The sequence below is a fragment of the Bacillus rossius genome, chromosome 1 (genome assembly GCF_032445375.1).
Source record: "Bacillus rossius redtenbacheri isolate Brsri chromosome 1, Brsri_v3, whole genome shotgun sequence".
In the NCBI taxonomy this organism is placed as follows: domain Eukaryota; kingdom Metazoa; phylum Arthropoda; class Insecta; order Phasmatodea; family Bacillidae; genus Bacillus; species Bacillus rossius.
Window position 1 is genome coordinate 115,033,345 of NC_086330.1, and position 14,029 is coordinate 115,047,373.

Genomic DNA, 14,029 nt, shown 5'->3' on the forward strand with positions numbered 1-14,029 from the left:
AGCTTTCAGTCACTTGGAGTACACATTTGTACCACAAAAAAAAATTAATGTATGGGGTTGGGATTTATAATTTATAAATGCATCACAGTTGCTTATAATAAAAGCATCATTTTTAAGGCCACGCTAATTGAACTTTTTAATTAGCAGTTTTTTCGTTTATGCAAAACCTAAAGAAAATTGCCTACATGAAAAGTTTATTCAATTAGGGGTGTTTTTCTTTCCGCGGCATTCGATTGATATGCATAATGTAGTTGCCTTGAGTAAGATATACCTACGTTTTTTTTTTTTTTCTTTGTGGCATAATTAATATTGTATGTCTTGCTATGATGTGTGGTATCCATTTTATCAGTTTTTATGCCACGCAGGTGGCATGGATTTATCACCTAATTTCCTGTCTGGTTTCTTAGCATCTTTCGCATTTGACCAATCATACTGCAATTCTCTATCTAAGGCACTTCTGTGATCATTATAATACTGTACTCGTACTTTTAAAAAAAATGCAATACATGTCAAATTTCCAGCGTCTGTGAGATTGAAAGTAATTAATATGGCATTAAAGTATGTCAATACTAAATTACCACATATAATTATGTAATATTTGGTCTAATACACAGCAAAAAATTATTGAAAATAATTTTAAATTTTATTTGACTTTAATTGTAAATATGTCGCACGACTGTGGTATTACAGTTGTTTATAGGTGCCGCAATGTAACCTCAACGTTTTTGTAAAATATACTTCTGGCTTAGATCTACTTTGATGCGTATTTTGCATCTTCCGATTAAAACATTTTCTTGTGGTATTCGCATGGCATTTACTGCATGGCAATACTATTGTTAACGTTTGGCGGAATTATACATCATTGGCCTGAAAAAATACCTAAACCAGAAGCAGATATACCACAAAGGCTGAAATTGCCATGTGGTATGTAAGCGTGAGTGAATATTCCACCACAGGATTTTTATAAGTTATTACTGGTGAAATAATCGTGCGTGTAAATAAATATTCAAACACTTAACCCTATTTGTTTAGTCCGTAGGCTGACTTTGTAGAGGGAATGAGGATGGCTTAGTAATCAAACATCAACCTGACATTAAACACTCCCACCACGCTCAGGCATGTCTCACGAGAAACACTGAACCCATGACCCCACCCTCCGCAAGCTGGTGAGTCTTCTACAGCGAAACGTATTTCAGCATTGTAATGATCCTTCTGACACTAGCAGAGATGACTAAAAGATCCGTAATTTTCTGTACCTGAACCAAACTCTACTTCATACAAACTTCCATCAAACGTCAATTTAGATGAGCACGTACGTACTGTGCTGTAAATGTTATATTATTTACTATATTTTTTCATAACTGGTCATCCAGATATTTTTCGTAAGCCTATCTGTAAATAATAAGCGTGTGTAAGTATCGTTTAAGAATAAAAGTAAAGATCAGTACTTAACTAGTTCCCATATATATATACATACACACACACACACACACACGCACACACACGCACACTTGAATAGTTGAAGTCGTTTACGTTTTATTGCACATTATAGGCAGTTAACTTCCGAAATTTCGATTTGAATTTGAAGTGAAGACATTGGACAATGAAGCCTTCCTTTAATCCACAGTCAAGTTAATGACAGCGTAGTTGGTTTGGTTACATCTTGTTGTTGTATATGTGTACTTGAACGTGGGGAAGGATACAATTGGGCAGGGATGCACTAATTTTCTTGAAGACTTACGATGAGCGAGCTACATATCAATATCCTACTATTAAAACGGCATTGTTCATGTTATAATTTGCTATTTGAATTTGGAAAAACATTGTTTTCTAACTTTGCATGACAAATGAGACTTCTGTTAATCCAATAATGAGTGTATTAAATTAGTGAAAATACACAAATTAAGTGAGGATTTTTTTTGTCTCGTGAAAAACAGTTTTGAATATTTAATACAATAATTTATTCGGAAATGAGCTGCCCTAAAATTTTATACGGACGGAATTGCGATTATGCAATAGCACAGTGCATTTCAAAACCACATATAATAAATCTGGGCAACTGTGTTATCATTGTATGGTTCAGAAGAGTAAAAAAATTATTTGCAAGCTGAATAAAATGTACAGTATGCAGCATACATATAATCTTTGCAATATTATTTTAACCTTTTATCATGATTATAATTACACAAATATATAAATATATAATTATGTAATTCTAATAAATTTGCATTTATACTGATATTGTGCAAATATTTATTATACGAGCATACTTCAAAATGGTTTCGAAGGTCACTATAATGAGCAAGAAATTTCTTAGCTAGTAAATTTTTTTTTCGGTGAAATTCTTATGCCTTCGAAACAAAATTAAATACGCCAACGTATTACAAAGTGTGTTAAAGTAATTTTTAATTTTTTTTTTTCATTAATTTTTCTGTTAAAAAAATTACTGTTCATTACTGCAAGAAACATAAATCCTCTCTCTTACCACAGACATAATCTGAAACACTTGCACGACCTAAGACAAATCTTTGTACCTAGTAATCGTTATTCCTAAGTCGGCAAAGCCTGAAGAAATCTACTTATAATTTATATAAGCAAATAAATAATTATTTTAAATGTGATTTAGAAGTCATTACGTTAGTGTGTAGTTATTATTAATTCAGCAACAAGCCACAACAACATGTTGAAAATTGTATTTCACAGAATTTTTTTTTACAGAAGCTGATCAGAGAATGTGCGATGTAAAAAGGAGTGTGAGAGAGAAACACGTAGGCTTTTAAATTGCGTTATTAGTTACTTTATCTGTTGATAACCTTTTTTAGGCATTCAAAAACAAACATACCTACAATATCTACAATAGGCCTACATATCTGTACATACAGTACATGCATATCTAAGCTACACATTACCTCCCAAATCACATCAAATACTTTTTGTTCTTGTTTTATGTTTGTCAAGCTGCAGTTTCTTCTTTGCATCTTGAATGTGTGGCGGATCTTTGATGCTCAGCCCTCGAGCTCTCCGCGAATCTATTATTTCAGGCAGAATACACTCCTTGTAAAATGTCTGAAGTTTTGGAAACATTTTACTCAACCAAAATTCTCTACTTATTCTGACTTCGTCAATCAGTAAACCTGTATAATAATCCATATTTTTAATATGAAGATGACTTGTGTTATGAGTGCAACTGAAACATTCACGGGACTTGCAATTTATCAGAATAATGGCTGTTAATTGTGATTAACCAAAAAAATTCAAATATAATAATTTCTTACTATATATTGGCCTACTATAAATTGGGTAAGCACTATTATTTTTAGATTAAGAAATATAAATTAAAGTTTAAGTGGGTTGTTTTATTATTTTAATGGCGTATGTCCAAAAGACTTCACTGAATCAAGATTCCCCATTGCATAAAACATTCAAAGAACGTAATATTTATTTGTATAGTTTAATTACTTTTGTCTGATTAGATATTCACTTATTTTAATAATAATAATGTTTGTGATTAGTTTCGTGAAGTAAATGCAACATTAATTCAAATATAACAACTCGTGTATAAATTATATAACTTGTTCTACGTCCTCAGATATATAATGCTAATGTATGTATATAATGTAGGCATGTGTGTATTCAGTAGCGTAAACTTATATTGCCGAAATAAAGAGCGATGCGACACACATATGGTCCCGGTCCTACATTTTACTGTACACTATAATTCTACACTCTTCGCAATGCTGCAAAATATTTACAGCAATATAAGTTATCTTATATTAATATATATATATTTATAATATACAGACAACTGGAGCAATGAAACACATACGTTTAACGTTTAATTCCGTATGGATATACTTTTTTCCTTGTTTTTTTAAATATGAACGCAACTGATTGTAATAAATAATTACGTAGTTTTCTGGCTGATTTACCAGCAATACTTGCTTTGCGCAATTAAGGTGAAATCATTCAAACATTGCAAAATAATTTTCTCACTGACCCTACAATAACAGTTATGTATATGTTGTCAGATAACACGCAGGCCCAATGTATTAACGGTTTGTAAGCAATTTTTTTATTCGTCTGTACGCTCACTCACCGAGATTGCGTGCGTAATCACACTTAATCTGCTAAATATAATAAATATTTCATTTCTAAATAAGTACACGAATTCGATAGAGGTATTTTAATGAATACTACTTACTATGTTTAAGTTTGGAAAAAATATCCTACTTTACCGGTCCCTAGTTAAAAGCTATGACTATATAATTTGTTTTCAGATATTTAACATTTTGTTTACCATATAATATTAATGATACATGTTTTCAATCATATTTAAGTCCGCGATGTGTAGATAAAGCAGTTAACTAATGTTATGCTGAAGTTGTAATAACTTTGGCTATTCATTATAACTGGTTTATAATTAGTGTCACACAAATTGCACACATAGTAAATTACATAATTTTATTTGCATCGTCAGTAACATGGTAATATACACTTATAATTTGGTGGCCCACACTGAGGTGATATGGTATACCAGTTCGCAAAATCTGTTTTAGGGTCTATAGAGCATCCCACTCTTAGATTGCAGTGTGGAAGTAAATGGGCGCATTCTCTCTCTCTCTAACACACGCCGATTGCCGTTAGCACTGTCCTTGTTTCTTCGTGCGTTGTTGCCAAATATCAAACTAAATTAAAATTTTAATTTTTGGACCAAGCTTTTTTCATATTGTATAGCATCAAAATACGCATCAGGCAATGCTTATTTTGAATACTTAACAATATTTTAAGTGTCCGAAAAAATTAAAAAACATAACTTATTAGCTGTGAACTGTTTTGAAGTATTCCGATATGTTTCACATCAAATAAAAAAAACCTACATGTGTATTTCATTCAGATTTTTTTTATTAATAAATTAATGCCTTAGGACGCCACCGAACAAATGTTAAGACAAAAACTGTACAGGTTTCACTTAAATAATTTTTTTAATATATTGAAATGCATTTTCTCACAAACTGACACATCAAAAAGTTGACCAGCGGAAAAAATTTTTTCTATTAAAGATAGATGGGGGACGAAAGCGTGAAAAATGTTCACAATGAATTGAATTAGTTTTTAAAAGCAGCTCCATCTCAATTGCTTCTACAGTTTCCGTGGAAATAGCTGTTAAAGATGTGTCTTATCAGTACAAGAGCGCGCGCTGCAGTCGTAAGAGGGAAGAGGGTCGTGTGTTTAGATAAGCGGGGTTCTGTCCTACAAGCAATTTCAAATACATGGCTTTCTTAGTCAACAAAAATATTTTAATCGATTCTTGAACATAATATGTAAAATGTATTAAATAAATACGAAGGAATTTAATAGCGATTATGGTATAAAATTTTTAATTATTTTTCTATCCTTCTCAACACCAAGCATCTTATCAAACATTGTTTTAGACAAAGTTTTGGAAAATAATTATGATATTTACAAACAATTTAAACAGATTTGATAAGGTGTCTACTAAGGCAGTTACGTTTTTTTTTGCCCGGTGAAAATTTTTTTCGAACCCATGCAGTTATGGCTGGTCGTATAAAAAATTTATTTAGAAAACATTTTTCGGCATTAGGTACTCCGAGTTATCATACGTTAAAACTGATTCGATATTATTCATATTATGGGAGTTGTTGCGATTTTTCTGTTTTTCAAAAAATCTTTCCCATTTCGAACCAATTGTTCGGATTTTTCCCATAACTTACTCGACCGAGAATTTCCATTACCGTATTTTATTTATCATTTTGGACATGACTTGTCCAAAAATATGGCATTTATCGGGCCCATGAAAATTCAATATATATATGTGTGTGTGTGTGTGTGTGTGTGTGTGTGTGTGTGTGTATATATATATGGGATTTTTAGAACATAAAAGAAAACTATAAGAATTTTTATCTACAATAGGTAGTTTTTATTTGAAATTTACATAAAAGTGGCATTATTACAAATTTATATGTGTAATAGTATAAAATATTATAAATTACGATATGATTTCTTAAAATGCTTCTTGTTCGATCCGAATTACAAAAACACGCATCTCCTGAAATTCGTAATTTGTTAGAGATTTGGCAACACCGCGCGCCATAAGCCGTGTACTGCAATCTAAGAGTGGGACGGGCTATAGGATTCAAACTGAGTGATAAGAACGAAAAGGGGGGGGGGGGGGGGGGGGGAAATATACCAGAGTTTGGATGCCGTGGTGAGTCATGACCTACAAACTGTAAACATCTCCAGGAAGGGATTAGTACTGCCCCCCACCTCCAGGCACTAAGGCAGCTATCTGACAGCTTGCCTCCCTTCCTTCCCCCCTCTACCAGGTAGCCATCGCTCATCTGAGATATTTGCCCCTGCACAAATGATTTCAATACAAATATAATATTATAGCTTTCCTATTACAGATAGAGATATGCGGTCTAAAACTTTTTTGATCTAAATAACTTGCAGAATATGCCTTAATATTCATTTTATATATAAAACGGGCAGCCTGTTTACAATAGAGTATTGAAAAATGAACAAGTCAGTTAAAAACTATGTGGAAATGTTATTAAAAAAGTGGGTATTAACGCAAGTGTATACCTGCATTATCTGCATTTTGGTTTTTATTTCAACTTTTTATCTTATTTAGTGCCTACATAAAATGTAATTTAGTTAACATTGATTTTCCTACACTGGCAAGATGCCAGCGCCTGACCATCCAACAGCCTTAAGTTGTCGTTCAATATTACATTGCTAAATGATGCGAGCCATCGCCCGACCACGACCTCTCGGCATAGTTCTCAGACAATGACTGATTTTACAGCCTTCCTTCCCTTTGTACGGGCAGTGTCCTGGGCTCGCTGACGTAATTTTTAACCAATCACGGCACATGGCAACAGAAGCTCCCACGAAATGCTTACTTCTGTTCCCACGACGCAGCGATTTTGTATCTTTCTCGCACTACCGTGACCATGACTCACACGCCTAGCGTGTGAAACAAAGCCTCAATCATGGAAATAACGAAGGAAAATCACGTCAGCATACCTCCCACACAAAGAAGCCAGCAAAAAAAAATTACTTCAAAAATAAACTTATTAATTAAAAAAAAAACAATAAACCCAGAGAATTACGTTTACAATAACTTTTAAAAGGAAAAACAAAACTTTACATCATTGGAAAACCTAACCTGAAATTTGACAAAAAAATTTATGACAAAAGATAATTACTGGATTGCATGAGGAAGGCTGTAATCTGGGTTGTTACAGGGTATGTTGTTTTGATATTGTGTGTGCTAGTCAAATGCACATAGTCATAGATTACAGATATTTCTCTTTCTTTTTTTTTTTAATTTTTTTTTGCAATTAGTTTTTTGTCATTTAAAAAAATGTGTAATAACAGTTAACAGTTAGTTTATCAAAAATTGGTGTAGCTAATAAAAGTTCGTGCAGCACTGAAATTTGTTTGGATCTGGTATACACTAGAACCTCGATAATCCGAGCTGGATGGGACTGGGGCCAACTCGGATTATCAGAACCTCGGATTATTGGAAATACGAATAAAAACACGCAAAATCAATTTCTAATACATATGTCGATGTTTTAATAAAAATAAAATACAAACATATTGAAAGGCAGATTAGAAATATATACATAATTATTATTTTTAAAATAATATATTATTGTTTTTTGTTTTTTTAATGCTCCTCGCTTCTCAGCTGCTCGTGTGCTCCACTTCTTAAAAAACATTACGTCATTTGGCGTGACGTCATCTTGCTGCTCCACGTATTCGAGTGCCTTTTCTAAACGTAGAAACCCATCTGCATGGCTAATTTTTTTGTTGGTTTCTTCTTCCCCTTGTTCGTCTTTTTCGGTGTCCTCATCCCGGTTGTTGACCATTTCAATAATTTTCTCATCTGTCAATTCTTCAATTTCATCACTGTCTAACCACTTCTTAACCTCTTCAGCACTGGATTCCATTTCGCAGCCAGGGATTGCCACCATTAAATTCAATAGAGTCATATTATCACAGTCATCTTCAACTGTTTCTTCTTCTTCACTTTGTGAAACTCTCAGTTTTATAAGTTTTGACCAGGATTTCTGTATAGTTTCCTGTTTAATTTCTGACCACGCATCAACTAACCAATAGATAACGTCTTTTATATTAACTGTTTTTAGCATATCTACTAATGAAATTTCTTCTTCTTGCAAAATATATGTCAGAAGCATGCGTCTGTACTTTTTCTTTATTGTCGCAATGACGCCTTGGTCCATAGGTTGAATGAGGCTAGTTACATTTGGGGGCAGGAAAACAGTTTTAATTTCATCACTTGAAAGCTCTTCTACGTTTGGATGGGATGGAGCGTTGTCAATAACCAACAGTGCTTTTCTCTGTAATTGTCGTTCTTTTAAAAAAGTTTCTACTGAAGGAACAAATTCCTCGAAGAACCAATTTTTAAAAATGGTCGTATTCATCCACGAGTTCTTTTGATTTTTGTATGCGACGGGTAGTGCGTTCATATTTACATTTTTAAAAGCTCTAGGTTTTTTTGATTTTCCTATCACCAAGGGACGAAGCTTATGTGTCCCAGAGGCATTGGAACATGGCATAACAGTAATTCGTTCCTTGCTCTTTTTATGCCCAGGAGCGGAAATCTCGTCTTTGGATGCTAGACTCTTGTCAGGTAGCATTTTAAAATTTAACCCAGTCTCGTCACAGTTATATAATTGATCATGTGTGTAGCCCCCTTCTTCGATCATGCTTTGAAATTTTTGAACATAGTTTTCAGCACCAGCAGCATCAGCTGAAAGCTTTTCTCCTGTGATATGCAATTGCCACACACCGTATCTTTTTTTCCATTTATCCAGCCATCCTTTACTGGCATTAAAATTGCTTTCACCTTCTTGTAATTTATTACGAAAATACTGCGCTTTTTCTTGTAATATAGGCCCAGAAAGAGGGACACCTTTTTGCCGCTGTGCTAAAAACCATGAAAACAAAGCTTCACTTGTTTTTTCGTACTCACTTTTTTTCATACGAGATCTGGATGTTGTAGCCTGAGAAAGATTTTTTTGAGTTAGCCATAACTCCAATTTCTGTCTGTTGCGCCTCCAGTCACCCACAGTAACAGCACTCACTCCTAAATCACGCGCAATTGTTTTTAGCGGCTCACCTTTATCAACCCGCGTCAGCGCTTCTAATTTATCACTTAATGATATTTCAGTATGTTTTCTTTTACTCATACTGGTTCGTAATAGAACTGGGACGTAACTACATAGATGTGCTCACGGCGAAGAACTTATGGGAACTAAAAATTGCCCTCTGGAGGGAACGCGGGGAAGTGACGAGGGGGCGGAGGATCTAGGCCGACGGAGAAAAGGGGTTTCCCCCAATGTTCTAAAAATAGATGCTTGCGACTTCTGCAGGGGTGGGCGGCTACCTGCTATGTACAGTCACTTACCCAACTCACCCCATCAGGCCTTCCTCCTCAACGTAGCCCTGGCCGTCCCTACGTGTATGTGTGTTTGCAAAATTCATATTTTTTTCTTTCTCACAACCCCCGAAACTGACTCGGATTATTGGGAACTCGGATTATCGGAGCTCGGATTATCGAGACCCTAGTGTATAAGGAAAATCTATCATTGACATGTTCCGAATGCGAAGATTAAAACAAATTTATGCATACATTCTTAGAACTCTCGGGGGGGAAAATAAAAATAAAAAATTGGGTGGGGCTGTGTCAGGATACTCTTAGTTTAATGGATTGAAATGAAAACTGCATACTAAAACCGTCTGGCTTGGGGGGATATCGAAATTTGTTTGAGTGTGACAGCGTTAAGATTTTATTGGCATCTATTGACATGCTACAGGTACTACATAAACAAAATATTGCTATATTTTTACTAGGGAATTTATTCTGAAGGAATGGAATGTTGCGAGCTTTTGCCTTCTTGAAATCTCTGTCGAACCAAAGTTTATCACAAATGCTCCAAGATAGACCAAACTGATTGGTTTCGAATACTGTTTTGAAGCGTTCGTCTGTTGCATGCCAATGGTCTTGCATCACTTCACTTCGACTGATATTCAGATCCCTCAGTTCGGAGACATATTCAGCAGATGTGTGGGTGCTATCTTCACTTAATATTAATATATCTGTTGATACAGGTACAACAGCATTAAAGGTGCTCACAGTCGGCATCGTTCACAGTGTATTTTCGGCTGGCTCTTGCTCGGGCTGAGGCTGACATGTTGTATATTAGGCTTACATTTTTACATATAAATATAAATATTGTCGAAAATACACTATTTTTGGCTTAAATCGATCAATCTAAATAAACTCTGTACATAAACACACAGCATCATTGTATCACATCTGAGTTGTGAACTATAGTGAATAGAAAATAGAAAGGAGCGAGAGCGCTGGTTTTGACCATTCTGCGCGGTTCCCCTTCCCTGACAATCTGTCCACTTGCGATGCAAACTCAAGGTCTTATTAGTTATTAGCAAGCTGACTATATAGGTTAAATAATGACACCGTACTTATATCTTTAAGACTAATAGTTTAGAAATTATTAAGGCAAAATGATATAGACCTTTTCATTATGGTACAAATTTCTTTTTTGGTACCTGTATGTTTCGGTGTGATTTTAAAGACGTTTCACACCAAAAAATATTTTGAAAAAGTGAAGACATTGTGGTGCTTCATTTAAAGATTTTGGTGAAACATTTCTTTTTTTAAACCAATTTTTTGAAATTCTAAGATTACAGGAACAGCATTTGGTGATGATGCAGTATAGTAGATTGTAGGCTTTCGCGGCCAATGTCTAATAACTATTATTACTAGGAACAAGATTTTATTGTGTTATTTTTATAACATTGTTGTCTTTATTCATAAAGATTGTGTATTATTCAACAAATATGATAGTAAAATTTTTCTTAATACTTATTTCACCAAATAGTCACATTTTAACTGTTTTATAATGCACTTATATTTTATATAATCATTGGTAATAAGCATGTCTAGAACATAACTTTAAAGAAAAAGAAAAGTTAACCTGCAAATTTTTTGTTTGAAAATGTGCCAATATTAATGTAAAATATGTTACTAATAAGAGATGCAAGATCAAGTAAAGTAATAATAATTTTTTTCCAATCTATAAAGTTTATAAATATTTGTACAAGGTTCATGCCAATATAAATTTCTGTCAATGAATTTACCATGACAAAAGATTACACTTTTTTTTCATTTTTAAATAAGTTTTTGTGAAATTGCTAATTTATTTAATGATTTTAGTTACATTTTGGTGCTAAATGGTGTATTAACCTTCATTTCTGTGTGATGTGTTGCATTGACATGCTTCACTGTGATATATATTTAGTTTTTATCGCAATTTACCATATAATCTTGTCCATAATTATTTCATATTGTTCTAGCTTTTATTCTTTTCAGTAACTTATGATCTGTTTTCATTCTTTCATTTAGGCACTTGACGTTGTCGGCCAAGCAGGCAAGCCCAAGACAATCACAGGGTTCCAAACTCACACCACGCCAGTTCTCCTAGCGTTCGGGGAGAGGGCAGAGCTGGCAACTGAAGAGTACGTGCCGCTCACGCCCATCATGGAGGGTTTCGTCATCCTCAGCAAAAACCCTGACTATCAATAAACTCTCTGTGCTTGTGTTTTGTGAATGTGAACAATATGTGATGTTTCGTACCATTACATTCTCTTCGTCTTAGTTTTCACCTACGTATTAATTTATTACCCTGGTTGCATTTGAAGTTTTTTTATAACATAATGTTGTGCAGTTCAGATCAACAGTTAAAGGTAGTGTTAAATAAATTTGTAGCTTGTGAGGATCTTAATACACATGAAGCATACTTTGTATATACAATACTTATTTACAGTGATAAACTGATAAAGTGAAATTCATATCATAACATAAAAATAATACATTTTTGTTTACATTTTTTGTTTATTTCATCTTACTTGTTATAATATTGCATAAATTGGAATGATGATATAATCTTGCTAAATTTATGTAGTTTATTTTAGTGTTTTATTTTAGCAAAGCTACCTCAGACTCATAATTTATTTCAGTTTTTATTACCAGTCTGGAAATATTTATTTTCAAAGAAAATATGATAGCTGTACTACAAGATATTAAAAAAAAGGTATTATGTAGTAAAATACACAAAATAACTGGTTGGAAGTGCTAATAGTAAAAAAAAAAATATAGTACGTAGTTGCCATATTTGTGTATGTTTTCATAGGCTAAATTGTGTTTACAGAGTGTTGCGTTGATTTTGATTCTGGGATTGGCTGATTCTATTGATTCTAATGAGATCAAAGGATATACAGGAAAGCACCAGTACAACGAACTTCAATTAAACGAACACTTCACTTAACCGAACTCATTGTTTGGTCCCGCCAAAAACGTATATAATAACCTTGAATTTTATTTCATCTTAACGAATTTTACGACAGTCTGTTTCTTCCTGAAACAAAAATATTCACTTGAACGAACAACCTTGAGGCAAATTTTGAAAAAAAAAATTACCGTCCAAAAACTTGTACTTTATTTTTTATTTGTTTTGTCAAACATAACAGCGTGTACGTAAACAAAAACATAACCTACAACGTGTCTCCTGGCCATAGACAAAGCATCAGCAGAGAGTATGTGAACAGGTTCTTCAAGCGGCCATAGACTAATGACTGAGATACTGTACTGTACGATTCTATCGAAGCTCTGTATCGATAGGCCCGACTATTAAACTTTACGATATGAAAGTTGACGCATCTTTTTTAGTTTTGTTTTAAAATTCTTACAATCTAGAATAACTTTATGTAATTGAATTTACAGTTAAAGTTCGTTGAATTTACACTTGTAGCAAAACTAAATTTCTGTTGTAGACAATTTTTATACAGCGAAACCCCTTATTTACGTTTTCCCGTTATTTGCACTATATTCTTCAGGTCCCGTTTAGTTCCCATATAGTCCAATACAATACTTTCACGCGAATTACGTCTCAAAAATCGAATCCATCCGGCTATTTACGTCACGTACCAACCATAAACAACCAGAAAAATCCGTGGGTACTTAAGAGTAGATAAGATTAGCTAGTAGGCCTAAAAACATAGTGAAAAACGTAATGTTCATAGTCGGCAATGAACATTTTAAATCGCAAAATATACATATTTTATAACATGAAAAGTTGCTGCTTTTATTTATAAACATGTAATAATATAAGCCTAAGCGTGTAAAAGTCCGAGTAATTATAGCAGGAGACAATCTAAACTGCACGAGGGAAAAACGTAAACTCACGAATGTATAAACGTGGATCATTGTTAAGTTCTGATACTGTATTTATGTCACAACTTAGCCGAAATACTGGTACGAGACAAACTTCACAAGATAAAATGAGCGGAGTCTTGGTAACTGTTTTATACGTATTTTATAATTTTGGAAGTACTGTAAAGTTGACGCATATTTTTTAAACTAACAATTTATTTCTGGGGATCGTAAATAATTAATTATTGGTATCAAGACATCAAGATGAACGTAAACTTGAACACGTCACGGCAGCGAGAAAACTGGGGCGTATACCAATAAACTGGTATTAGAACTGGACAAAACTGGTACACGGGAGGTGGAGCTTATATTTTTTTTCCGCTAAGCTCGCATCTATTGGCTGGCTTCTGATGGACGGTCACGAGTCTGGGCGGAGCGTTGAGAGAGTTATACTGCGCATGCGCAGCTCAGAGAACAGAGAGAGCCAGCCGGCGGCTACGCCGCGCCATAACAACAGCTGATTGAGTACAATGACCTTTCTCCGCGCACGGCGCGCTATTGACGGTAAATTTTTATCAATTTGCGGCCCTTTTTTTTTAAATTTTTTTTTTACTGTGGTGAAATGCGTATGTGTAATGTAGCCCGTATTTGTTCTGAACGCTGCAGAATGCAACTGTATTTTAATTAACTTTAACATATTTCTTACTTTTCCCTTTATTTACACTTTCCCGCTTTTTACTC

The 14,029-nt window shown here is 34.0% G+C and overlaps 1 protein-coding gene across 1 annotated transcript in view; it reads left to right on the plus strand.

The window, feature by feature from the left end:
- The window catches only part of LOC134542609 (26S proteasome non-ATPase regulatory subunit 2), an 85,421-nt gene extending 73,680 nt beyond the window's left edge, over window positions 1-11,741 (plus strand). Inside the window, exon 16 of the mRNA XM_063386991.1 lies at window positions 11,483-11,741. Coding sequence (XP_063243061.1) covers window positions 11,483-11,662 — 180 coding nt within the window. The 3' untranslated portion in view covers window positions 11,663-11,741. The remainder of the gene's footprint in view (window positions 1-11,482) is intronic.
- Window positions 11,742-14,029: the final 2,288 nt, after the last annotated feature.